The sequence below is a fragment of the Trachemys scripta genome, chromosome 10 (assembly GCF_013100865.1).
Source record: "Trachemys scripta elegans isolate TJP31775 chromosome 10, CAS_Tse_1.0, whole genome shotgun sequence".
Classification (NCBI taxonomy): Eukaryota; Metazoa; Chordata; order Testudines; family Emydidae; genus Trachemys; species Trachemys scripta.
The window spans coordinates 71,832,587-71,858,197 of NC_048307.1; the positions used below are offsets into that span (position 1 = coordinate 71,832,587).

General features: G+C 48.3%; 1 protein-coding gene across 2 annotated transcripts in view; it reads left to right on the forward strand.

Annotated features, from left to right (window-relative positions):
* The window catches only part of NTRK3 (neurotrophic receptor tyrosine kinase 3), a 332,474-nt gene that overhangs the window by 294,293 nt on the left and 12,570 nt on the right, over nucleotides 1-25,611 (forward strand). Inside the window, exons 16-17 of one of the 2 annotated variants that reach the window (XM_034783964.1) lie at nucleotides 4,116-4,190; nucleotides 8,900-9,013. The exons of the other annotated variant lie outside the window; for it this stretch is intronic. Coding sequence (XP_034639855.1) covers nucleotides 4,116-4,190; nucleotides 8,900-9,013 — 189 coding nt within the window. The remainder of the gene's footprint in view (nucleotides 1-4,115; nucleotides 4,191-8,899; nucleotides 9,014-25,611) is intronic. 2 annotated transcript variants of the gene reach the window in all.

The following is a 25,611-nucleotide window of genomic DNA, read 5'->3' on the forward strand; positions in this document are numbered from 1 at the left end:
CTGTTTGCAGAATAAATGAAAGCATCAGGCCATTGTGTAAAAGCCAATTCGTTCAGCATAAAGTGACCCAAAACCAGCAAATACAGGAAGTCTCCCAAGAGGCCCTGTTCTCATGAGATTTCCAGCCTGATCTCTACACCAGTATGGTCTGGAGAAATTCCAATCAGCTGTGGGTAATCAATCAAATGCTGAACCCATATGAGTGAGGGGCAAACCAACACCAGTAACATGGAGGTTCCATTTTATTCAACACAAAGAAATCCAGATGATCATCCAAATAGTCCATGCTTCTTACCTGCACAATTGTATTGCTAATCGTGAGGCAGCAGGTTTTCTGGTGAGATTTCAGGGTCCTTCTGCTTCCCTCCACTCAAATTCCAGTTATGCCTAGACCCTAAGAGCTGGATTCTCTGCTGTAGCCAGTTTCTGCTGGGTGAAGCAAACAGCTGTAGGGGCAAAGAAAGCTGTTGATGGCTCCCTGATCGTAGAGCTGGTTCTCCTCCAGCCCCATCATAGATTAAAGAAGCCTAGAGCCTGCTCTAGGCTATGCTGGCCAACTGTGGCCCCCAGTGGATATCCATCAGCTGGAGATTGCTGGAGCAGTGTGCTCTAGCCACACCATTCCCCACCTCCCATATGCCAAGGGCTGCACAGAGAATACTTCAGGAGCCAGATGTATGCCTAGGGGAAGCCGCAGATAGGGCGTTCTCACCAGTGTCTGGTCCCTTAGTGCCACCAGAGCCATGCAAAGGAAAGCGTACGAAGCTGACCCTAGGATATTACAGATGAAGCCAGACCGACAAGAAGGATGAGAAATGTGTTTCCCAATTTGTTTTGGACACTTCCACTCATTGTCCCAGGTGGCACCAGAAACAATGACAAAAATTCACATGATGTTTTAGAAAAGCCTTTGCCACATTCAGGGAGATGAGTTAAGAATTAGATGCAGCAAGTCCCTCCTCTCTTCCAGTGCTGGGTCTATACTCTCCACTGCTCCCCCGCGGATCAGCTGCCTCCTCCTGCTTGCGCCCTACCCGCAATCCTGTGACATCACCATTCATCGCCATCGCAGCGCCCGTGAGATCACAAGCAGGAAGGGGCAGCAGAAGAGAAGGGTCGCAAGCTGTCTTTTAGCCACAAACACCTTGGGGATCAGCAAGGGAAGGGGAGGTGGAGAACTTATGAGAGTTTAATAGGAGCTCGGCTTAATTTTTTTTTTTTAATGTGTTGCTCACGGCAGTGGCTTTTTAAGTGGATAGATTTGAAGGTTTCCCCCCGGTGCAAAAGGCCTTTCTCAAAGACAAAATTGAAAACCTAGCTATGAAAATTAACATACAAATATCTTCCTCATCCTCTGTAATTAAGATATTTGCATAGGAAGAGAGCATGTTTCTCCTGACTCCTGCGGGGCCTGAATTCTTTCTCTCTTCCCCTCCATTTCATAATCCTCCTCCTCTCCCAGCCACCCTCTGCGAACTCCTACTCTAAACCAGCTGGAGATGAAAGAGGGAGAAAGACAGTATTTGCAAACAGCTGTGCTTAAGAAACGGACCATTTAGGGCTAGGCTTGCAGAGAAAGCATGCTTCACCGTACATTTGGGCAACGATGCACAAAATTGCACATATATAGAAATAGAAATCTTTTTTTTTTTGGGAGGGTAACTCAAGTACCGAGCACAACTGAAAATAGTTCTTTTTTTCTGTGCATGCCACGCTGAATTGGGGGAGGAGGGGAGAATCATTTGTGTGGGCATCACATCATCAGATCGTCAAAGGAATTCACAGGGAAGAAATGTTTATATTTTCTCACTCCAACCCCCCTTTCCTTTTCTGCAGTAATTAGTGACAACATGCAGTACCTATAGTTCGGAAATACTTTGCCAGTATCTCATAGCAGCAGGGTAGTAACTCCACTCCTAGTTTTTTCCAATATATGTGAGGAAAGCATATGAGATCATTGGCTTTTATAGTCCGATTCAACAGCGTCTTCATATTTACTTGGACTGAGATATAAATTGCATTTGGGTTTCTCTCTCCCTAAGTTATTTGTGATTGAATAAGCACGTGGTAAGGGATAGACACCGGGAAAATGTCTCTTGCAGCCTCATGTTTGAGGTGGGATTTGCATTGTTCTGTATTGGGCTGGATTGGTGTGTTTTTCCATTGCTGATGACTTCATTTGCTCTGTATCTTTTTTGATGCCCGTCCTGTGACACTGCTGGCTGGGAGAGTTTTTGTGCAGCGGACTGTTCTAACTCTGTAACATTTTAATGAACAGGAAATTTAAACAGCAGTGAAATCATTTTCTCAACCTCTTTCCCACCCAGTTCTCATTCCTCAGGCATTTGATTTGTTCGGAATAGAGCAAAGCAATTTAGAGGCTTTTCAGCCATTCAGACAGCAATTGCCTGAACGGGATGATCTTGCAGCTACAGGTTCAACTCAAATTTGCACCGCTAGCTACGGTGAAAAGGTGCACGTGAGTGGAACTAGGTGGCCATGCCTCCCAAACCCACTTACTTCTTTGCTTTAATTTGGCAGCAGTCCGTGTTGTGTTCTTAAGCACCGCCTATGAAAATGGTCACGTGTGCAGAGCAGTGCTCTCCAACTACATGCATAGCTCAGGGATGTCCCTTTAATTTTTGCCCTTGGAGTCCATTTCACCAGAGAGGACTTACTCACTGATTTCACAGTATCTGCCATGGCCATTCAACATTATTTGCCCAGTGAGAGTCTCCTCTGGTTTCCCTTCTGCTTTAATACAGCCGAAGTCTTCTTTCAATGTTTTCTCCTTCATTCTTTTATAATATTTTTTTCTTCTTCTCTTCTTTGGGCCCAATTCTCTGAGGGGCAGAGCATCTGTCATGCCCACCGGTGGGGATGGAATTCGAGGCCAGTCATAATCTTGCAGGATAGGCTCCTGTACTTCCAAAATGTGACTGAAATGACTGGGGGGAGGAAGTGCTGTAAATGAAACTCAGGGTGTCACCACAAGCTGCTTAATAACTTTGCACCACTGCAAATCAGGGCCGTAAACTCAGCTTCCCTGTCTGAAATGGGTATAATTCCTCCCTACCTCACGGGGGTATTTTGAGGTTTAATTGCTGTTTGTGAAGAGCACTATAGAGGTGGAAGTTGTCACAGAAAGGCAGATTACTGAATCACTGTGAGGCCAAACACTTTTCTGTCTGTCATGTCGCTCCTCTGGCTTAGGATACCTGTAAACTAAATAAAAGTGGAACAAGTTGCTCTCATGAGTCCACTTTTATATTGCTGCTCTCAGTGGTCCCTAACGCTGAGGGGCATCTGTAGCAGAGAATAGCATAGCATCTATGTTACTGCTGTATTACACTGCAAAATTAGCTACAAGAATAGCCTCTCCAGTAGGAGTGCTGGCACATAACCATCCATTATATAGTGGGTGCTTCATCCTGTGAACCTTTAGGACCCTAATTCTGAGAGGCTCCGGGCACTCCCTGTCAGGTTCTGAGCAGCTTGAATTCCTGTTTGCTTCAGTGAAAGTGACAAGCACTCGGCACCTTACAGGATCAGGTCCTCAGTCTTGATTCAGGCCAAATGTTCCCTGGAAGTTTTGGCTGAGTAAAGGCCTGGGCCTGGGCCCTGTCCCATCTGCAGAGATATCAATCCTAGTACATCATTCTAAGGAGGAAGTTTAGTAGCAAAGGAACTGGAGATATCCCGGAGTTGGACACAAGGGACAATTCCAGCCCTTTACAGTTCCTTCTGTGCTACAAGAAGGAAAGGAGACTCTTTGTACAGGGTCTCAGTGTTATTCAGTGGCTTTTATCATGTAAGTCAGGGGTCCAATTCACAGGTGCCCATCACTTTGTTTAGTCCTTTGCACTTGTTTAATTGATGACCCCAGGTGCCGAGCAGTGGTGCAACGTGCCTCAGCACAATAGTGGATGATCACGATGAGTGTTGTAAAGCTGTTAGAATGTTGCAGCCAGTGAAAGCCATACAGTTCAGTTAAAGACATACCCTCTCCCTTCTTGTCCCCCTGCTTCATCCCCCCCGACATACTCCCTCCTCCTCTCCCCCTCCCCTTCTCTTTTGTTTTTCTCCTTCCCTTGTTTTCACCCATTCACTGTCAGGAAGGGCCGCATCCGAAGGGCCAATGCAGCGCAGCGTGGCAGCGGCAGAGACTAGCACGACCAGCAGCTAAAACAGTGAGTGGATTTCAACTCCAGGGGACAGTTTGAAGGCTGGGGAGTTGTATGGATCGAGCATGTGATGACATATGGAATTGGCTTTGGGACTGGTCTGCCGCAGTGCACATGGCAGTGGAGGGGACCCCACCCCTCGTGTGGGAGGAGAACACAACCTACCCCCACAACAACTTCATACAGATAAACAGCCTCTCAGTGTAGCTGAAGCAGATTACAATAAGGCATGTGCTGCGTTAGGTGTCTGACTGTCTCTTGGAAGGCCCTTGGCATTGCTGTCAGGGGGCAGGGCTCTAGTAATTAATGTCGGTCAGCGGAATCGCATGATAGTGTGAGTTTAGATCCAGCGTGGACAGACGATATAAGGGACATGGCAGAAGTTAAACAGGCTTCACCCCAAATATGATTTTGCTGCTTTCTTGCATTTCAGTGCAGTAACCAGAATGGGACTGCAGGACATGGATGGAATTAGTGTAAGATCTGATGTCATTTGTATCCTCTGCCCTGAAGGCAGTGGCGGATTAGCCACTGGGCCAACGGGTCCCATGCCCAGGGGCACTGGGCAATTGTGGGACCCTGGGAAAATGGGGTCCCCACGCCCTGACCCGCTCCGTCCACCCAGTGCTCCTTCCGGGGAGCAGGGTCGGGGCACAGGGGCTTGCCCCACTCTGCCCGCCAGCCTGGTGCTCCTGCCAGTGAACGGGGTCAGAGTGCAGAGAAGGGCAGAGGCAGCATGTCCCAAGCTGATGGGTCCTTTCGTAGGCTGTGGGTCCAGCCCCACCTGTGCCTGGCTCAGGTCTCCACCCCGCTGGGAAAGTTAGTGCAGCCACGTGACAGGGAGCTCCCGCAGCTAAATCAGGCCCAAATGGAGGGCTGAGCCCAAGGCAGCAAGGGAGAAGCAAGCTTGAAGGAGGCCTGCCAGCCCCCCCAGCCAGGACAGGATTAAAGGGACCACTCAGAGAAGCTACAGCGAGCCGGAATGAGCAGCACAGGCTCCGCAGGGCTGTGAGATTCCGGGCACAGGTGGGGCCGCTTACCGGAGTTATCAGCAGCGCTAAGCCGAGATGCTGTAAGAAACGAAAGCCCTCATGGCTGAATCGAGTCTAAAGTGCTCTGGTCTGGGTGCCAGGCAAGGGAGGAGAGGGCAGTGCTCCTGCAGGGCCATGCTGTGCCCCCAGGGTATCCTGAGGGATGGCTGCTGGTCACATAGGGCCCACCTCTCCCAGGATCCAGCCCAGCCCACCAGACCAGGTGACTGGCAGAGCAGTTCCTTGTGCCAGCCAGCATAGCCATGTGACCTGCAGCCAGGCCAGAGATTTGGGTTTGAAACCCTTTATTTCAAGAACCTGGCTAGTTTCCACGTGTACATGGGCTTCCTGACCAGAGGCACTCCTGCCGGGCAGGCAGAGGAGGCGAGCCCCCATGCCCCGACCCCATTTTCCTGGCAGGAGTGCCCGGGAGGTTTGGGGGCCCCCCACTTGCTCTGGCTCAGGGCCCCACAAAACCATAATCCGCCTCTGCCTAAAGGGAGTCTTTTTAATAGGATTTTCCCCTGTGCACTCACACTATTTTTTGTCTTTCATTCACATCCTCGTGACTGTATAAATACTGCAGAGGTCAACTCCAGCAAGACATGGTAACATGTAACTTCTCTGTAGTTCCTTTCATCCAAAGCCTCTGCAAACTGTGAGCCTGATCCTGCAAACACTTACCTCTGGACTGCCATGAACAATCCCCAGGGAAGTTAATGGGACTAATCACTCTAGAAAGTTCCATACCTGGTACTATTTGCAATATCAGGCGCCACATAAATGCAGCACCCCACTGAGAGTGGATACATTTTGGACAAGAGAACACTACCGTACTCGGATACAAAGTTCCCTGAGCTCTTGCATGTCCCGTGTTAACATTTTGTCCCAAACACTCACACACTCTCTTCCTTTGGCTGCACTGTCATTGCAAATGGCTCTTTCCTCATAATTGTACTAACCATCTGGAAATTTGTTGCTTCCTTTTGTTGATTTTATTTGTTTTCCAGTGTAGATAACATGTGAATTAACAGATTCCCTTAGCATATCTTATGCCATTTAATAATACAACCATTCAATACTTTTAATATATTGGCAAATTCAAAGAACAAGCTACTCTGGGGTGGGGTGGGGGAGAATTTACTTAGAAATGTCCCCAGGTATCCCTTCCAGCAGAGCCTTGCAGCCTGCCATGGAGGTCAGTTGACTCCAGCTCCCTCGGACTGACTAGGGGAAGTGAGTCCTAGAATTGATGGCTCTGCACTGAACATGCTTTAGGGGAGACCCTAATTGCTTGTATAGAGAGGTAGGGTCCGCTATTGGTTTGGGTGCTAACCTGCGATTTGGGTTCAATTCGCTGATCTGCCACTGAATTCCTATGTGACCTCAGGCAAGTTATTTAGTCTCTGTGCCTCAGCTTCCCATCTGTAAAATGGGCATAATAGCATGCCCTACCTCATAGGTGATAAATACCTTTAAGAAGATGGTTAGGCATTGTGAAGGGGTTCCCACTCACCACAGGGTCTGGGAATTAGCACCTCCCCCACATCATCTAGCACTCTCTTCTGTGGGTTATTCATGGCATGACTCCCTCACTCTCTTCATGACTCAGGGCGCTCCTTCTTCATTACTCTGCCCTCTGGCCTGGTCACTATATAGTCCTCCCCTTCTAGGGTAAGAAAGTCCCACCATACAATAGCCGTATGCTATTTCAGTCTTCTGTTTCAACTCCAGGTCCTGTGCAGCTTTGCCAGTAGGGGAACCCAGCCCCTCCCACTACTCCAGGTTCCAGCCCTGAGACGCTACGACTAGCAACCTAGGTCTGCTTAGTCTGAGAGACTGTTGTTTCCTTGGGCTCCTTCCTGCCCCCTTTCTCTATGTCCTTGCCTATCTCTGGGTTTACTACCAAAGATTCCTCCACTCTTTGTGGCTACTTCACCCCTCTGAGCCTCTTGCCAGACTCCCTAATCCAGGACAGGACCCTCAGAGTTTTCTCTTCTCTTGGATTTCCTCCTTGTCCCTGACCAACTCTCTTTCCCTTTAGGAAGTAACTGCAGACATCACCCCTTCAGCCGCCTCCTACTTGCACTTCCTGGCTTTGCACTCCTATCTCAGGTGGGCTTCATCTGCCATCAGGCCTATCAAGCCCTGGTTCCACCCCAGATGCAGCATCCTGGCCCACATTAACCCACTGAGGGCTTGTGTGGGGATAGACATCCCATCACAGCTGCTCAGATACTATGATGATGAGGGCCATATAAGTTACTTAGATAAATACAATCTTCGGTTTTGAACTGCACAGGGAAACGTTGTCGGCAGAGATATGCAATGTACCCTGCTTGGAACTGAGTCTCTGGATCAGTCCGGGTGTGGTGAACTATGAAAATTCTCAGTGTTGTTGGAAAAAACCAGCAGGAGCTAGAAAGTATCCACCAGTGCAAGGACCATGCCGTGATTCCTTAGCCGTTTCCTTACCTGGCATGTGCAGCACTGCCAGGCATAGGCGCCAATTCTGTGGGTGCTCCAGGCTGGAGCATCCACAGAAAAAAAAATAGTGTGTGCTCAGCACCCACCGGCAGCCCCCGAGCAGCTCCTCTCCCTTCCCCCCATGCCTCCTGCCTGCCGGTGGCCCTGCCGATCAGCTCCTCCCCCTCCCTCTCAGAGCCTCCCACAGAACAGCTGTTCAGCAGCGTGCAGGAGGCGCTGGCGGGGGAGGGGGAGGAGCGAGGGCAGTGAGCACTCAGGGGATGAGGCAGACCAGGGGCAGGAAGGGGCGGGGGTGGGGGTTTGGGGGAAGGGGTGAAGTGGGGTCAGGGCCAGGGGTGGAAAGGGAGGGGGTTGAGCAACCCCTGGCAACTCATAAAGATGGCGCCTATACTGCCAGTACTGTGCAAGGACATTAGTCTAGCTGCAGTGCTGTAGGATGTGGCCTTGCCTGGTGAGCTTATGCAATTAGCCAGGCATTAGAGCCCCCCAAGAGGTGCAAGAGACATACATGCATATGTAACAGGTGTCTTTCTGAACACACATCTCTCTCTTTCCTTTCTGCTTGCTGTCACCCAAACAGGATCTTTTTTCTTAATTAGTTAATGTTTTATTAAACAGGAGGTACCTAGCTCAGAAGCAAGAGGTTTAACTCAGAAGCTCACACAACCCATACAAAAATACTGCATTAAAAGAACATAAAGGTTGCAAAGTGAAGCATGCAAAAGTCAGGCACTGGAAAGGTCAAGACTGCCTATGCATCCTTAACTTCTACACTCCGATGTATCACCCTACAGTCTTTAATTATATGATTGTGAGCTATTATTCCTGCAAGGACACTGCTCAGTAAACACAGGCAATTGTTCATTATTTCTTAGTGTGCATTGTGTGGCCCCATGTCTCATTTGCTGCACACCATCCAACTTCCACACTGAGATTTTCTTTCTTTCTTTATTGTCTTTTTCTATGTCATTCATCACTGCAGTGTCTGAGACCCTCACAAATCTCTATCTGCCCAGCACTCTTCTGAAGCCAGGAAGTTTCATTTCCCCATTTTACAGATGAGGACCCGAGTTACAGAGAGATCAAGGGAATTACTTGTGGTCACACAGCAAATCTGTGGCACAAGCAAGACTAGAACCCAAATCTTGGGAGTCCCTAGCTATGGCCATAATCACAAGGCTATCTCTTCTCTACCAGGGGGCCTCTATCTTATTCACTACACACCATACAACATCTGCAGTGAAAGAGGAAAGGATGCTATGGATACCACCTTCATTCATGACACACCATACAATATCCGCGGTGAATGAGGTGAGATGTTCAGGTCCCAAGAAAAGTCACTACACAACCTGGCCTCATTCATTCTCCAGCATGTACATTGCATGAAGCAGGGGTCCTGTGAAAAAATAGTGTGTGATCATGTAACTGAAAACGGTATCGCATTGCAGAGGTACAGGGGGGCAGAGCTAAGGTTATACTTTGGCTAAAGGAGAGTCCCCTGAAGCTTGTAATAGCAAAGGGCCTATGACATACTGTAGTGCTCATTCCATCCAGCAGAGAGCAATGCTGCGCGCGCGCACACACACACACTTGCCAATTCATTATAGTACAGTATAGACATGGGGCTCTCAACCTTTCCGGACTACTGTACCACTTTCAAGTATCTGATTTGTCTTGCGTACCCCCAAGTTTCACCTCACTTAAAAACTACTTGCTTACAAAATTGCTGACTTTCTCCTTTTTGCCATATAATTGTGAAATAACTCAATTGGAATACAAATATTGTACTTACTTTTCAGTGTATAGCATATAGAGCAGTGTAAACAAGTCGTATGAAATTTTAGTTTGTACTGACTTCGCGAGGGCTTTTTATGTCGCCTGTTGTAAAACCAGGCAAATATCTAGATGAGCTGAGGTACCCCCGGAAGACCTACGTGTACCCCTGGTTGAGAATCACTGGTATAGACTACTAGAGCAATTTGCTCAGAGGGCTATGTGCAAAGTCACTATGTGAACTAAGTCCCACATTCAGTTATTTAAATTGACGCTTATTCACCCAAAACAGGCGTGGTTAAGAAGAGGTTAGACAAACGTGTGTCGGGGTGGTCTAGCTATGTAATCCTGCCTAAGTGCAAGGGGCTGGACTAGATGCCCTCTTAAAGTCCCTTCCAGCCCTGCGTTTCTATGATTCTGTGTCTGGGGTCTACGGGCTGAGGGGAGCATCAGCATGTGGGATTTGAGCGTTCTGTTTTGGTACTCATGTCTGAAAACTGGGCCTGGAAACTTTTTTTAAAAGTCATAAGCGCTATATTATACCCGGCTGAATCCTTCCAACAAGTTAGAAGATTTTATTAGTCTACGATCTGAAAATAATTGCTGCCATTACTATTTAAATTGTAAGTGCTCCAGAGGGAGCAACCTAAGTGGGTCTAAAATACATGCAAATAGCCTTAGTCACCTTAAAAATCCCCTGGGCCTTATATGCATCAAACACCAATCCCTGATCCACATGCAGAGCACCCGTTGGCATCAGTGGAGTGGAGGCATTTGTGTATCAACTGGTGGGGGCGGTATGTGGGGGTTCTGTGGGCGGGATGGTTCCTTCGGCTGGGGTGAGCACTGTAGTGCAGGCAGTTCCATAAGGCATGGCTGGGGTATAATGTACCTGGCTCTGAGAGGGGCAGCATTAACTCTGGTGAGTGGAGCAGACACTTTCAGACTGACCCACAGCGTGTGTGCATGTGGGCAGAGGCGAAAAGTTTCAACAGAGAAGGAGACAGCTGGTCCACTCAGCGTTTTACCTCAGGTTTTCCAAAGAGAACGCCCAGGTCTTTCTATCGTTGGTTTTGATGAGTTCAGAGGGTGACACAGAGCACGAGAACAAAGGTGGTGGTTACTAGCAATGCTCCCCCTCGCTCAAAGGCTAATAGAGTTCTCCAGCTGGTGTCCTCACCACCTCACAAACGAGGCTGTGTGAAATCTTGAACCCCTTTCTCCCACATCAGGAAGGGTGACCCCTCGCTCGCCCCACACACACCCCTTCCTTCTTCCAGGTATCACTAGGCAAACCCAGATTTGTCCCTCTCAGAAAGTTCAGTTCAAAACAGAGGAACTCCCCCTCCCTGCAGTCACACGCACAGACGTGTCCAGTCAGACTGCGCTTCACAGAGCAAACCCTTCCTCTTCACCATCCTGAACAGGGCCACCACCCCTGTCCCACAGCTGAGTTGTTTGTTGGGATGAGTCTCAGTGCATGGACATGAATGGGCCGCTTTTCAGGGGTGCCGAGCACCCTCAGATCCAGCCAACAGGAGCTGCTCTGGAAGCCAACTCATAAACTGTTTCCCAAGGCGCTGACATGGAGACAGTGTCTTGCGTCGTGCTGCAGCCACCTCATGCTTCACTGACAGCATTGCAGAGTCTTGACACAGCAACTTTATGCATTTAAAAAGCGCTGACTCTTGCTCTGTAATGATAGCAACATGGCCAGTCCCCTGACACTGCACAGAGATAACATACTCTTGCAGGTTACTGAACACCGAAATGGGAAGGTGCTAAGAGGTTCAGAGATTAATTACCATTTAACTGGCCGTGTTTCAATCTCTGGATAAGGCTGTAGTGAAGAAGACAGAAATACCCAGATAATTTACCCTGGTGCTATATAGTAGATTACCCTGTACTTATAAGGTCACTAGTTACCCTGTAATTAGAGTTCTAACACATGGAAGCCAGTGCAAGGCTTCTGAAACAACATGTTACCACTTCAGCACCTGGTGTCATAATAGCAGAGGGATGGCAGCAGAGGGCAGGCGAAAAACCTCATTATGCACATATTGGAGGATGTTAAATAGCTTAAAAATTCAAATGGGGCCAGGGGGATTTGGGGTGGGGTGGGGTGGGGAGAGAGGCCATATGTAGAAGAGAGGAGAGAGAAGTGACAGACCCAAGGTTTCTGAGTTACACAGTGGAAATAGAAGGAGATACAGACTATGTGTGCTAGGAGGTTTTGGACTGGAACAGCAGGTGTTGCTGCATTTCGGGATTGAGTTGCATCCGCAGAGCTGGAGGACATGAGGCTCGGCACTTTGACAGAGCCACAGGACTGGATTAGCGGGATACGGCACAGGTCCGGGCTGAGGAGCACCAGCAGGACTATGTTAGGAGAATACAATACTGGAAGGTCAGGGTGTGCTGCAGGTTGGAACTGAGGTACTTCAGTAGCAGCATGTCAGGGCCCATGACTGTAATACCAGGTGTTCCTGCAGATCAGGATTGAAGTGGACTGGCAGAGCAAATGTACCTGCCACATTGGACCTGCCCACACTGGGCCTGCCTCTAGTTACTAGTTTCTGTCCCTCGTTTTCACTAGCATTAAATTCAAACAGAGAGCGAGAGAGTTTGAAAGAGTCTTTGATTATAAAGCACATATTCCATTAACATCACACATCTCACGTGGAACCAGTTCTGTCCCATACACAATAGAACCCCTGTAATGTGCACTTGTATCATTTCCCCTCGGGTCACATCCTATTTTCTTGGGGTAGACACTGACCTCTTTGAATCGTGTGACGGGGAAGTTCACCACAGAGCTTGTGTGATACGGCAACACAAAGGCCAGTGCACTTTGAGGCTGTATGTACGGAGCAATCACATAAAGGAGCAGGGAGATAGGTCTCTACTCCAGGCATACCTCAGATATTACTTCCTTGTGCAGGCAGGCTCCGTGCCACAGCACCACGTTAACAGAAAGGTATTGACAAACCCAAAAGACTTCAGAGAAGAGCAGCAGAAATCATGAGGGACCATTGATTTATGAAGATTAAAAGGCCTAACTATGTTTAGCTTGGCTAAGCAACGACGAAGGGAGAGGATATGACAGTCTGCAAATATTGGAAAGCGGCAGATTTTCAGAAGTGTCAGAGAAGTGCTATTTAGGGCTGTACATGGAAGTTATCACTAGGAGCAATGGGATGGAGATAAGAAAGAGAAAGGCAGCGTGAACATCAGGGAAATCTCCTTGACAGTGAGATGTGTTTGGCTGTGGAGTATTTGCACATGGGAAACAGTGGAAGCCCCTTTGGGATGTTTAGAACTGAAGCCATCAAAATGTCCTTCAGGGGACAGTCCTCCATTCGCAAAGGGGTGATAAACTGAGTGGGACATAGCAGGTATTTTCCAACTCTAATTCCTTTGGTACAACATCTTTTAGTTTGGTGTATAGATATGTGGCCAGTGTGTGTTTCTCCATGTGTGTAATACACACGAATACAGAATTCCTGGAACATAACTATAGGGCCAGATCCTCAGCTGATGTAACTCAGAGGAGCTTCAATGAAGTCACTTCTCCACTCAGTAAATGACCTGGCCAAGGATATAATCTAGGAAGAAATGATGCCTTATGCATATCTGCATTGTGTCATTCCTCCCACCAGACACAGCCGAACATTAGCGGTTTCTGTATTTCTCTCTCTCCTTCCGTCCTTCCTCTTGTGGCTAACCCTAATGGAGAGATGGTGTCCAGAGAGACATCCGAAAGATCCATCTGGTTAAGACAGTTGACCATCCAGGGGCAACACAGGCTTCCAGCAAAAGCTTTCATTTCTGTCCCACCGGGGGGTGGGTTTAGCAAAATGCATCCCTTAGGGGCTGGATGGCTCAGGGCCTCCGGTTGGCTTCAGGAAAGGGAGCCCATGGTGCAGGAGATGTCAGACAGCAATATCTGAAATGGGCTCTTAGTTCTTCCCTAGCTCTCATGGCATTTAGGACCCAGGTATCAGCATATTCCTCGGTTTGGTTTGGTTTTTTAAAAAAATACATTTCTCTGCCAAATAAAGTGCAGAGAAGTGTTTTAATAATAGACCATTAGGATAAGCAGGTCACTGGACACCGTGGATGCTGGTCTATCGAGAAGTTCTGGAGACATCACCAACCAGGACAGTGAACTGCAAGTCACTCTGACGACAAATGCTTGGCTAGAAAGGGACAGGGTGGGGACTGTAGTCCCAAAATTCAAAATTAGCCTGTTACTGTTTCCAGAAACAAGTCCCAGATCCATCTTCGGCATGGGCTACTGCTCCCCCTAGTGGTGCTTTGAAGTCTCCATTTTTCTGCTGCTGCCTTCTTGTAACCCACTCAGACACTTCCAGCAACTGTCCCCTTCTGCTTCCACTTTTCTGTGGGTGCTGTCACCTCCGGGAATCTCCTGTTTCTGTGCCCCAGCACTTTTTTGCCCATGCATTATAGCGTCTGGGACGTGCAAGAAAAGAGCTCCATCCAGTGCAGAGCATTCACCTTGCTTGGCCTCAGGAAGTGGAGCCATTAGCAACACATATCAAATCACTGCATCATCACAGTGTCTAAAATGTGTGTGCTCCAAATCCTCTCCAGCGGTGCCTTAACTCCTGGTTCTGCCTTCCTTTTGCTTCTCCCCCATTGACCAATGTCGGAGCAGGCATTGCTCCCCTAATGGCATTAACTAGTTTAATCGCATCATTAGTGGGTGTGACGTTGCAGTCCTGAATGTTGAGATCTTCATTCTGACATGGGATGTAGTATGTTTGTTTGACATGCCATCCATGCCTTCTCTGCCAATAACTGGTACTTGACTAGGCCAGGAATCAAAAGCAACTTCAGTCTGAAGTTACTCAATATTTCTTTGAGGTTTTCAAGCTGATAACCCACTGTTCTAAAACAGAGTGAGACTCTCAGCCTAAGAGGGGTGAAAGCACCATCACCTGAGATGTTTAAATAGACTGGAGAGGACAAACCACTAGCAGAGGTACAGTAAGGAACTGTCCCGTGTTGGCCCATAAGAGATTGACTAAATGTGACTGAATGGATTTTGATGAGATGGTCCTGATTTAATGGAGATTGTCTACCTATCATATTTCTAAAGGATCCCTCACCTTGGGAAAACACTAAACCCCTATATTGTAGGCTGAAGCTACTGCTACATTTGCAGAACAATAAGGGGCAGATTTTTGAAATCGTCCTTTAATTTGTATATACGCTTTTGCACACGTCTCCTGTTTGCACACACAATTTAGGAAACTGCATATGCTGCTTAGGCACGCCACTGTATGCATGAGAGTTACGTGTGTGCAGTTTTTAATATCTGACCCAACGGGTTTATTAAGTTATTATGGGGTGGTGCAGTATCCACCGAGGATAGGACAAGAAGTAATCAGCTTAGTTTGTAGCAAGGGAGATTTAGGTTGGATATTAGGAAAAAATTTCTAACTATAAGGACAGTTAAGCCATAGAACAGGTTACCTAAGGAGATTGTCCAACTGGTGCTTAAAAACCTCCAGTGTTGGGGATGCCACAAACAACTGTCAGAGATGGTCTAGGTATACTTGGTCCTGCCTCAGCACAGAGGGATGGACTACATGACCGCTTGAGATCCCTTCTAGCCCTACATTTCTATGGCTCTGTGACGTTCCATTGCAGCATGATGTGCTAACATCCCAACATTGCAGTACAGCTGGGTTCAACACTGGCAGCTTTCAGGTCACCCTCCAGAGTAACTGTTTCACATATAGAAAGGGATTTATGTATCATGGGGGTTCCCAGGCCCTGCATTGTATTAAATTTCTGTCTTTAAGCCGCCAGGACATTTCTGTCTCTGGCTGCCAGGCGTGAGCTCAGTGAAACTGACATTAATAGGAAATAGATTTCCAAACAATCAACCCTAATGAATTTTGAATATTATTATGATTAATGCCAAGGAAGTTGAACTGATTATCCAGCATCCAGAAGTTAAGTAATGGAGCCTTGTCTAAATCATGTATACTCTTCAGTCAGGAATGGATCTGGCTGCAGATGAAAAATGGACATGATTTTTCCAGAGAGGGTTTCGTGGGCAGGACAGAGAGATAGGGGTAATGGAGAGGAGAGATTAAGAGATACCAAGATGACACCGTCTTTGCATGTAGTGGTAGTACATGCAATTTGTTTATCACTGCAGTTTTTTGAGCTTCATATCTCAGCCCATTTTGTGAGTTTACTTGCATATTACTGAGCAAGGATCTATTGACATAAAACTCCACCTAAGTTCATGCCCCGAGATGATGCATGTAGAAAGAGAAACGTATTGAAGACATTGCTTGCAGCCTGCTGTTTTGACTTAACGCCCGTCTATCTGATTAGCTGTTGATCCCTGACACACCCATCACTGTATTATCAGGTCACTGTCAGGTTATACCACAATGCATGACGTGATGATGTAGTGCCAGCTCCAAAACATATGCGCTTGTATGATCTTGCAGATATGGGAGACTTTAAAATCAGTCTGAGAGCTGGTAATATGCAGCCCAAAAGAGATGTCAGTTGGCTGTATGCCAGAATGAGGCTGGGAGAGCGTAAAGCAAAAGAGAAGGTGGTTGGAGGGGGTTAGAAAATTTCAGGGGTAGCCAAAGTGTTGGTCAGCAGGCCAAAATGGCCTGCAGAGTTCTCCAGTGTCCCTCACAGGAACCCTTATCACTACACCTCAGGGGCTGCCCCTGGACATTCATACAAATTTCCATCTTGATCCAAGCAACATTAGCTTCTCAGCGCATGATGGAGAATTACACACTGGGACCACGAGTAGCTTGGGTCAATATGGAGCGTTACATGCTGATACCAGTAGCTTCCATGGGCCACACCTCTTTATTAAAGTTGGATACAGCTGGAAGACATTCCATTACATCAGTGTTTCCCAAACTTGGGATGGGAAAGCCCCTGGTAGGCCGAGCCGGTTTGTTTACCTGCCCCGTCCACAGGTCCGGCCGATCGCGGCGCCGAGTGGCCATGGTTCACCGCTCCAGGCCAATGGGTGCTGCTGGAAGCGGCGCGGGCCGAGGGACATACTGACCGCCGCTTCCAGCAGCTCCCATTGGCCTGGAGCAGCGAACCGCGGCCAGTGGGAGCCGCGATTGGCCGGACCGGTGGACGCGGCAGGTAAACAAACCAGCCCGGCCTGCCAGGGGCTTTCCCTACACAAGTGGTGTCCCAAGTTTGGGAAACACTGCATTACATGGATATTAGGTGCCTCTATCCACCTATGCAGCCTGTTACTATGCGCAGTTTGGGCAGTGCCTGGGACATGGTGTCTATAGTAGCGGATGTGGTTATGAAGTTGGTAGCATTGCTAGTGCCCGCGCTGAGCACTTTGCAAATCAGAGCTGAGAAAGGCTTTCCTCACTGTTACTCCAGACATTTGGCTTGTGTCCGGGCTGCACCTGGACAGTTTGTAGGACCAGCTGCCTCCCCAGCTGAACAAAATATGACTGTGACGTGTAAAACTCCACACGTGTTCGGAAGGTACTATTTTTGAGGCATCGTTTTGGAAGCCAAAGCGAAGTGCTGGATCTTCCTCATTTGCATATTTGCATGTGATTAGCCTAGCTCCTTCATAGCAGTAGTTGCTGATGTCTGAGCTCTGGGGGAACACGAAGGAAAGGTTGAGCTGTGGTTTGGGCACACTGAGTTCTTGTCTGTGTTCTTGGTAAACATAATTAAAAATATCTGTGAGTTTAATCCTCTATTTCCCTTTTTGTAACCACTCTCCGTGTTACCTCTGGCATTTCTAGGCAGCAGGTAATAACAGAGAACAATCCTGGATGCAGGCAGCTCTTAGATAGTAATGATTTATCTCAGGCCATTTTGAGGCAGCAGACTTTACCTCTAGCTACAGCCACCCCTCCATGTCTGCTTCCTCTCATTTGCATAAGTAATTGGCAGCTTGTTAATGGCTCATTAGGAATGCTGAAAACCGTGGGATTGAAACAAACTCAAAGGAGCAAAGATGGGGGAAGGGTGAAAAGGACGGTGTCCCTGCTTGCAAATTACACTGCTGAATTCCACCTGATTCAGAATTACGGGTCATAAACCAACCAGATTGTTAAATGAAGTATGGAAAAAACAATGTCAATGGGAGGCTTTATTTTTAGACTTGTATTTAAACACAGAATGCGAGTCTGTCAGGAACAAATAGTCCATCTGCCTCCAGGAGGCGTGTCTCGCCCCCGTCCCGACCTTGCAGTAACTTTATCTGGTCAGCTCCCCCTGCCTCTTAACAGGTACATCCAGCTCTCTACATCCACCTTATGAGAAGCGCAATTGGTTCCAGCAGAAGTGATTCCAGCCTCCTCTCCTCACCTCACAGCCAGGGCACTGCATCCTGACACGTAGGGGGACACAGGTGCCAGCTACTGTCTGGTGAGGAGAGGCTGTGCCTATTTGTAAACGCAGACATGGTCAACCTGTGCAGGGCACTTCACTGAGAGCTGTGAACAGGGCCCAGTTTTTGCCCTATGAGATATAAGCTGCTTGCAGCTACTGACACCCAGGCAGGACGCAAAGCCTGCTATGTGAAGCCGCGAGGGTGCAGAGCTGGCTGTGTAATCGTTACACAGAGAGACTGGAGATTAATGCAAAGGCGGTGACTGCCATCCCCATGGGCAGTGGAGGGAATGCAAAGCAGCTGCATCAAGGAGACACAAGAGGCTGAAGAGAATCAGTTGGTGTTTGTTTGTTTTTGGGGGGAAGGCGATAGTTAATTCTCCACTCTGGCTGCAGCTGGGACCATTTGAATGAGCGAAGTCACAAGGCCCCAAGTCTCTCGCTTGTCCTGCTGGATCATGGATGAAGAACAAGAGCTTAAAAGCCCTGAGTGCGGTGTGTTCTCTCCCCTGCTGTAGGCCTGAGCTGTGCCCAGCAAAGAATTTAGGTTAAGTGGAAGGGCTAAAGCAGGGGAAGAAAGGAGCGGGGGCAGTCTGTCTGATCTGCTCTTTGCAGGGAGCAACAAGCCTGACATTTGTAGTGAGAGGTTGTGTTGAAGGGGAAAGCGCATGGACTGCGAAGTAGAGCAGCAGCAGGAGGTTCCAATCTGGAGATGCTGTGACAATATCGGGGGAATTGCTTTGCAAGGCCTTCATAATCACACAGGATACTCCCCCTCCAGTTGGTGAGTCCAGACAGGAGAGATCCGTGCAACTCTGAAGGCAAGATGGGGCTGGTGAGAGGACCTACGTTAGGAACTTCTACGAAACTCAGAGGCTTTGCCTCCATGAATCTGGAGCCTCTGTTGCAGCAGAGCCCAGATCTGGAGCTGGACCACACTGAGTTACGCATCTGCCTTGCAGTCTTTCCGAGTCTTTTCCACACATTTATAAGGACAAGCGATGTTCTGGTACCAAACAGCAGCCTCTCTATTGAGTGGGATCCTTTCAATTTGATTTTTCTTTCCAAAAGGAGTGGAACAAGGAATTGTTTCCTTCGTCTTACATTTCTCTAGGGCAGTGGTTCTCAAACTGGGGCTGCCGCTTGTGTAGGGAAAGCCCCTGGCGGGCTGGGCCGGTTTGTTTACCTGCCCCATCCACAGGTCCGGCAGATTGCAGCTCCCCCTGGCCGCAGTTCGCTGCTGCAGGCCAATGGGAGCTGCTGGAAGTGGCGCGGGCCCGTACTGGCCGCCATTGGCCTGCAGCGGCGAACTGTGGCCAGTGGGAGCCACGATCGGCCAGACCTGCGGACGCGGCAGGTAAACAAACCGGCCCGGCCCACCAGGGGCTTTCCCTACACAAGCGGCAGCCCCAGTTTGAGAACCACTGCTCTAGGGCCTTTCATCATGTATAAACTACATAGATGGTAAAATGGAATTCCATCTCCCCCAACTCCAAATGAATATCCAAACACACACGTGCACTTAAATGCAGCTATCTCTGGTGTGGAACATGCCAGCTGTTTAATAGCAAAGCAACAAGACAGTTTAGAAAAGAAAAAAGAAGTATAATGTCTGCAGGGAATATTTAGAGAAGCAGAATGTAGCTGAAAATAAGCCAGGACATCAGGGCTCACACCCTGTCCTTCCACAGAGTGCCCTGGAATCCTTAATGAACACAGGGTCTCACTTTTACATCTAATCTGAAAGCTGGCACTTCCAGCAGCGCAGTATCTACTAGCGTCACACTAAGGCATTGGATTCAGCACTGACTCCCAGAGAAGACTGCTCCCTTCTGGATTTCCAGCAACACTGGGAATTTCCTGTGGGGTCTTACATCCCAATCCTTACAAAGGGCAACCCTGCTTAGCTCGTGAGCACTCACAAAATCACAGCCTGCTGTGGTGGGCAGATGGCAGCATCACTTGTTGTTTTTGCTAAACGCAGAGGCTTTCCCCGCATCTCAGCTGTATTCACTCTGCTCTTACTTCCCCTCAGAAGATGACCCAGGCACCTGCAGTTCTTATTTACTCAAGAGTGCTCTAGATTATTGAACAGTAAGTATTGTCCTCAGCAGAAATGAACGTGCCCTGATGGGGACATACATCTGGTTGTTGGAAGAAGGTCCAGAGGTGAGAATCTTCAGGTGCTTTTGGTGCTGAGGTTCTAAAGGACATGCACACATGTTCCATTCCATTCCAGCCTGGGAAGTCAGCCAGTTCTGCAATTGAAGGAGAGCTCTGCTCTGACCCACACACACAGCCGGAGTTGAGACAGCAACCACAGAGCATGTGTCCTGTCACCAGGTTTAAAAGGAATTAATTTGCTGAATGGATTCAACGGCATTCACAAACCAAACAGGCAGGGAGATGGCACCAAGTTTTCTAATTCCCCCTACGTTGGCCAGGAAGAAACCAAGCACACAACATCTAACCTTCCAGCACACAAAAGGCAAAATTCACCAGAAAACTGCCTCATTTAAAGAGACACATTTTCTGTGATTCAGACCTGAGTAGCTTTTCCTTGAGGCAGCAGCAAAAGCAACGAGAGCAGAGGCCTCCCAAATGAATGCCAGCCAAGTGACCCTTCCTCCTTCCGAGCGATCCCCTGTGTACATTAAACAGTTTCCTGGGCATGGATCACAAATTTGGGTCAGGCTCAGTTAGAGGGTGTTTGGAGGAGTTGGATTCTGGATCTTAACGCACCAGCTGGCCCTTATCTCCAGAGTGGGGATCAGAACCAAAAACCCCTAGATCCAAAGTTAACGGGAGTTCTGGGCTAGGGTTTTGGCCCAGGCCTGTCTTTAGTTTTGGCTACGTCTAAGAGAGTAGGTGCCCAAGCGCCCCATTGTCTGAAACACTGCACTACCTTGGCAAGCTTCTCTGTGACTTGCTGCTGTATGGCCACACTCACTTGGGATGGCATGTCTTTTTAGTCCTTCCTAATCAGCTAGATGTCATTCAGAAAGCGGGGACAAGGAGACTTCTTTCCCCAGACACCAGGCTTCCTTTCTGGCAGTCAAACCTGGAGCCTTATAATAATAATCATACATAGCACTTATATAGCTTTACATCTTCAAAGTGCTGTACTAGCATTAACTAATTATCCCTCTCCCTAATGGCCATTAATCCTGGCCTTTCATGAACCTCCCCCATTTCCCTGAGGTTCAGCTCTAATACGGCAATAAGCCACTCTACGGGAGTGGCCTGCTATCTTGCAATCTGCTGCCTTGGATGTGTAATGAGGCCCCAAAGCAAAGGCCAGGTGCTCTGGGCCATTGGAAATGTGCGATTATAGAACAGTGCATGACCTTGAGAGTGGTTTATCCTGATTCTAAGATGGCTATTTTATCAAAAGACACTTCTCCACAGCTCTGAAGCAAATGCACCGCAGGCTGCATTCATTTGTGGGCATCACGTTACCAGGATAGTATTGGAAGGAGCAGAGCCAGGGCCGGCTCCAGGCACCAGCTTAACAAGCAGGTGCTTGGGGCGGCCAAGGGAGAGGGGCGGCACCTGCAGCAATTCAGGGGCGGCAGGTCCCTCACTCCCTCTAGGAGCGAAGGACCTGCCGCCGAACTGCCGCTGCCGATCGCAGCTTTTTTTTTTTTTTTTTTCCAATTGCTGTCACCAATCGCGGCAGAAATGCTGGAGCCGGCCCTGTGCAGAGCAATGGAAAGGATATGGAAGCTGGAGAGGTTGATTTAGAGAGAAAAAGTAAGAACTAAAGCTGTCCGGCTAGGTTCGGCGGGAAGGCTGCAAATATGTTGTGTGTTTATACAGCAACTAGCACAATGAGGTGCTGGTCATGACTAAGGCTCTTAGTAATTAGTGGCAATAATACACACTAGTTTGAATAGCAAGGAGGAGGGGGAGTTCTTTTAGGAGCAAAGGAGAAGAAAGGAAGAATTTAGGCTGAATGTCAGGATAAACTTCTTGAGAATTAAACCTGTAACCAGGTTGTAGAACGTCTCTCAAGGGGAGTTGTGGGAATTGCATCGTTTGGGACTTTAAAGGCTGCACTGGACAATCCTGCATTGCCCCAGATAGACAGGTTTGGATTTCAGAATAGCTCTTTTCTAGCTCTGCTGTGTCTGATTCTGGGTGAGAGTGGTGGAGGGTGGAGAAGAGAGCGACAGGAATCGTTCAGAAATGATTTTGAAGCAGCAGTCTCTTGACAAGGAGTCAGCCTGTGCGATCACTGTTGTTGCAGGAAACTGCCACCCTGGGCTCTGTCTCAGCAAACTGTGGATTGATTGAAGCAAACTTTCATCTTCCCTATAAATATACATAATGATTCTCTCCAGAGCCAAGGACATGAAATGTAAATTGGCTCTGCAAAAGGAAAAATAAAGTCTGTTTTGTAGACAGGTTTGTTTAATAGCCTCATTTCTCTCCAGTGCTTTTGCCAATGGATGCTACTCCAGGTGGTCCCAGGTACAGTGCACAAGCCTGGGAATCATGTTTATGTGATTATACAGTGGGAAGCGGGGGTTCAGAACAGGGAAGAGCCCCCAAAGGGCAATGCCTGTTGTAGCCAGCACATGGTGTTAGAAGGATCTTCTGTTATCCAGGCCACATGCCAGTTTATGTACTGTAGCCTATGCAGTCTAATCTGTCTGCTCTCAATTCTAGATTATAACATTTGCAACATTAGCAAGCAGCGGGACATAGTAGAAAGAGCACAGGATCCAAGAACTCCTGTGTTCAATACCCAGCTCTGCCATGACCGACTGTGAGACCTCAAGCAAAGTCCTGTCCCCTCTCTATGCTTCGGTTTCCCCATCTGTGAAGTGGGAATTATCATTTATATCCCTAATCAACCTGGTGCGCGGCTTGTGAGGAGTTAATGGCTGTGCTTTGAAAACGTCAAATGGCAGGTATTACATTAACTCTGCACCCACTGAAAACTGCTACTCTTCTGAAATACAGAACTCCCAAGAAACCCTTACTTACAGCCCTAGATTGGGCATATTTTGGGCTCCAGAGTCTTTTGTTTTTGCCTACGTCAGGGTTTCTCAAATGGGTCGCCGCTTGTGTAGGGAAAGCCCCTGGCGGGCCGGGCCAGTTTGTTTACCTGCCGCGTCCGCAGGTCCGACCGATCGTGGCTCCCACTGGCCGCAGTTCGCTGCTCCAGGCCAGTGGGAACTGCTGGAAGCGGTGCAGGCCGAGGGACGTACTGGCCGCCGCTTCCAGCAGCTCCCATTGGCCTGGAGCAGCGATTGACAGACCTGTGGACCGGCAGGTAAACAATCTGGCCCGGCCCACCAGGGGCTTTCCCTACACAAGTGGTGACCCCTGTTTGAGAAACCCTGGCCTACGTCCATCTTCCTAATGAATTATTGGTATTTTTTTCAATAACAAATACATTGCACATGAAGTACAGAGATGAGAGGAGCCCCTGGGCACTCCATGTCTGTGAACAGATGAACTAAGCCAAAATTCTGTCGTTACATCCTTGGGACAACAGCTGACCTTGTATTTCACTCTATGGGTAATTTTTCCCCAATGTGTGTGTAGAGACGGCCAATGCCTTGGCTCATGATTTGGCTCATTAGAGATGAGATGGACTATTGGTTCTTTTCTCTACTTTCACAGCCAGATCCTCAGCTGGTATAAATTGTTGTAGTTGCATTGAAGCCAGTGAAGCTACACACCAGTTTATACCAGTTGAGGGTCTGGCACACAAACTTCCTGACTGGCGCGGGTCTAGTTCAAAAGAAAGTTAAATGTACACAATATATATTTCACTACTTGTATCTCCCAAAAGCTCCAAGATATGGCAGATTTACAGAGCTCTGCAATGATTTCAGGATTGCTGGAAAACTGAGTCAGTGCTACTAAAGGAGTGCGGGGAGCCAAACATTAGCACAAAATAATTTTCAGTAACTAACTTGGATATATGTCATGTTGTGTTGACAAAGAATTTCCTTGGAGTCCTTCAAAATAAGGGAAAGTAAGTCATAAAAGCTGGAAGTGCAGGAAAGAGCTAAAATCGCAGCCAAGCTTTAAAAGGAACAGAGGAAAGAGTCTTTCCAGTTGCAATAGAAATAGCATTCCTGGGGGTTCAAGGCAGCAAATGGAGAGCATTTCAGCCAAAGATGGATCTCTAACTGGGAGGTGTGGAGATACAATAAGCTGTTCATCCTCACCAATTGCAGTTTTGAGCATCTGCGCACATTAAAGTGAAAGATAGTTTTCAGACTTTAAAGAATCATACTTCTGGTAAAATTAGGCTGTACTAAGCACTAGAGCAGTGGTTCCCAAACTTGTTCTGCCGTTTGTGCAGAGAAAGCCCCTGGTGGGCCGGGCCGGTTTGTTTACCTGCCGCATCTGCAGGTCCTGCTGATTGCGGCTCCCAGTGGCCATGGTTCGCTGCTCCAGGCCAATGGGGGCTGCTGGAAGTGGCGGCCCGTTCGTCACTCGGCCCGCGCCGCTTCCAGCAGCTCCCATTGGCCTGGAGCAGCAAACCGCGGCCACTGGGAGCCGCGATCAGCCGGACCTGCGGACGCGGCAGGTAAACAAACTGGCCCGGCCGGCCAGGGGCTTTCCCTATACAAGCGGTGGAACAAGTTTGGGAACCACTGAACTACAGATAGGGCCAGTTGACAGAACTCTGAGAGCCTGGATCTGCACCCCATTAAACTCTGGGGAAGTTTGGATCACCACTTCCTGGTTAAGGGCTCTCTCTGCCATGTGTATTACCCATGTCATAACTTACTTTGAACACCTCCTATGAAATTGTTTCTGTAGCTTAGTGTTGTAGCTTGCCTCTTTACTGACACTGCTTTAGCACTAGCAGCGATCTCATGAAGCAGGGGAGCTTTGAGAATTTGTGAGGAAAGCAGGGACTTGCAAAGCTTTTTCTTTTTGAGTACTGTTGCCCCCTTGACCGAACAGTAGCTGAAACCGAAGGCCTGGAAGGATGGTTTCTCTTTGGATGGGAAACCAATGATGTGGAGTCAGGATACTATCTTCATGTCATTTGTTACTTACAAAAATGTACACCAGCCCTCTTTCCACGAATGGCAGCAGCACACAGGCAGCCCCGTGTTGCTGAAATTTCAGGCCAGGCGCTCCAGCCCCTGTCCCAAGAAGCAGCGGTCTTTGCCTCTGCTCATCTCCAGAGACCGAGAAAGACTCCAGCTGCTTCATTCCAGCTGCCATGTGGTTGAACTTTAGTGCTTCCACTGGTCGGTGTCTAATAGTATGAAAAGAGCTTCCCAAGCGTGCGCGTGCAGAGACACACGCACACAGAAGGGAGTCTCTCAGCATCAGTACGAAAGGAATGGTAGTCTAGGACACTCTGCCCTCACAAGAGATGAATGCCGGAGACATGGAGCCACACTGCTCTCAACACCTGCCGTTCAAAACTCCTATCAATTAGTTATTCCTCTGCAGATGGTGATTCCTGAATTGAAGGACAGAACAGAGAGAAGCTGGTTCTGCTCAGACACTTTAGTTGTACAAAAATCTCTAGCAAGGACAAGGTGATTCCTTCTGCTTTCCTGCTGCCACGGCTTGTGTACTTCCCTGGTTGGACTGAAATGTCCTGATGATGGGGGAACTCTGTCCCAGAAATGCTTCCCCTGCCCAGCATTCCTCAGAGGAATAGTCTCAGGCTATTCTTTCAAGGGCTCCACAGATTTCAGACATTCTGAAGGGGAAGGCTTTACTTTGTGAGCAGGTTCTTATGCTGCGCCCATCAC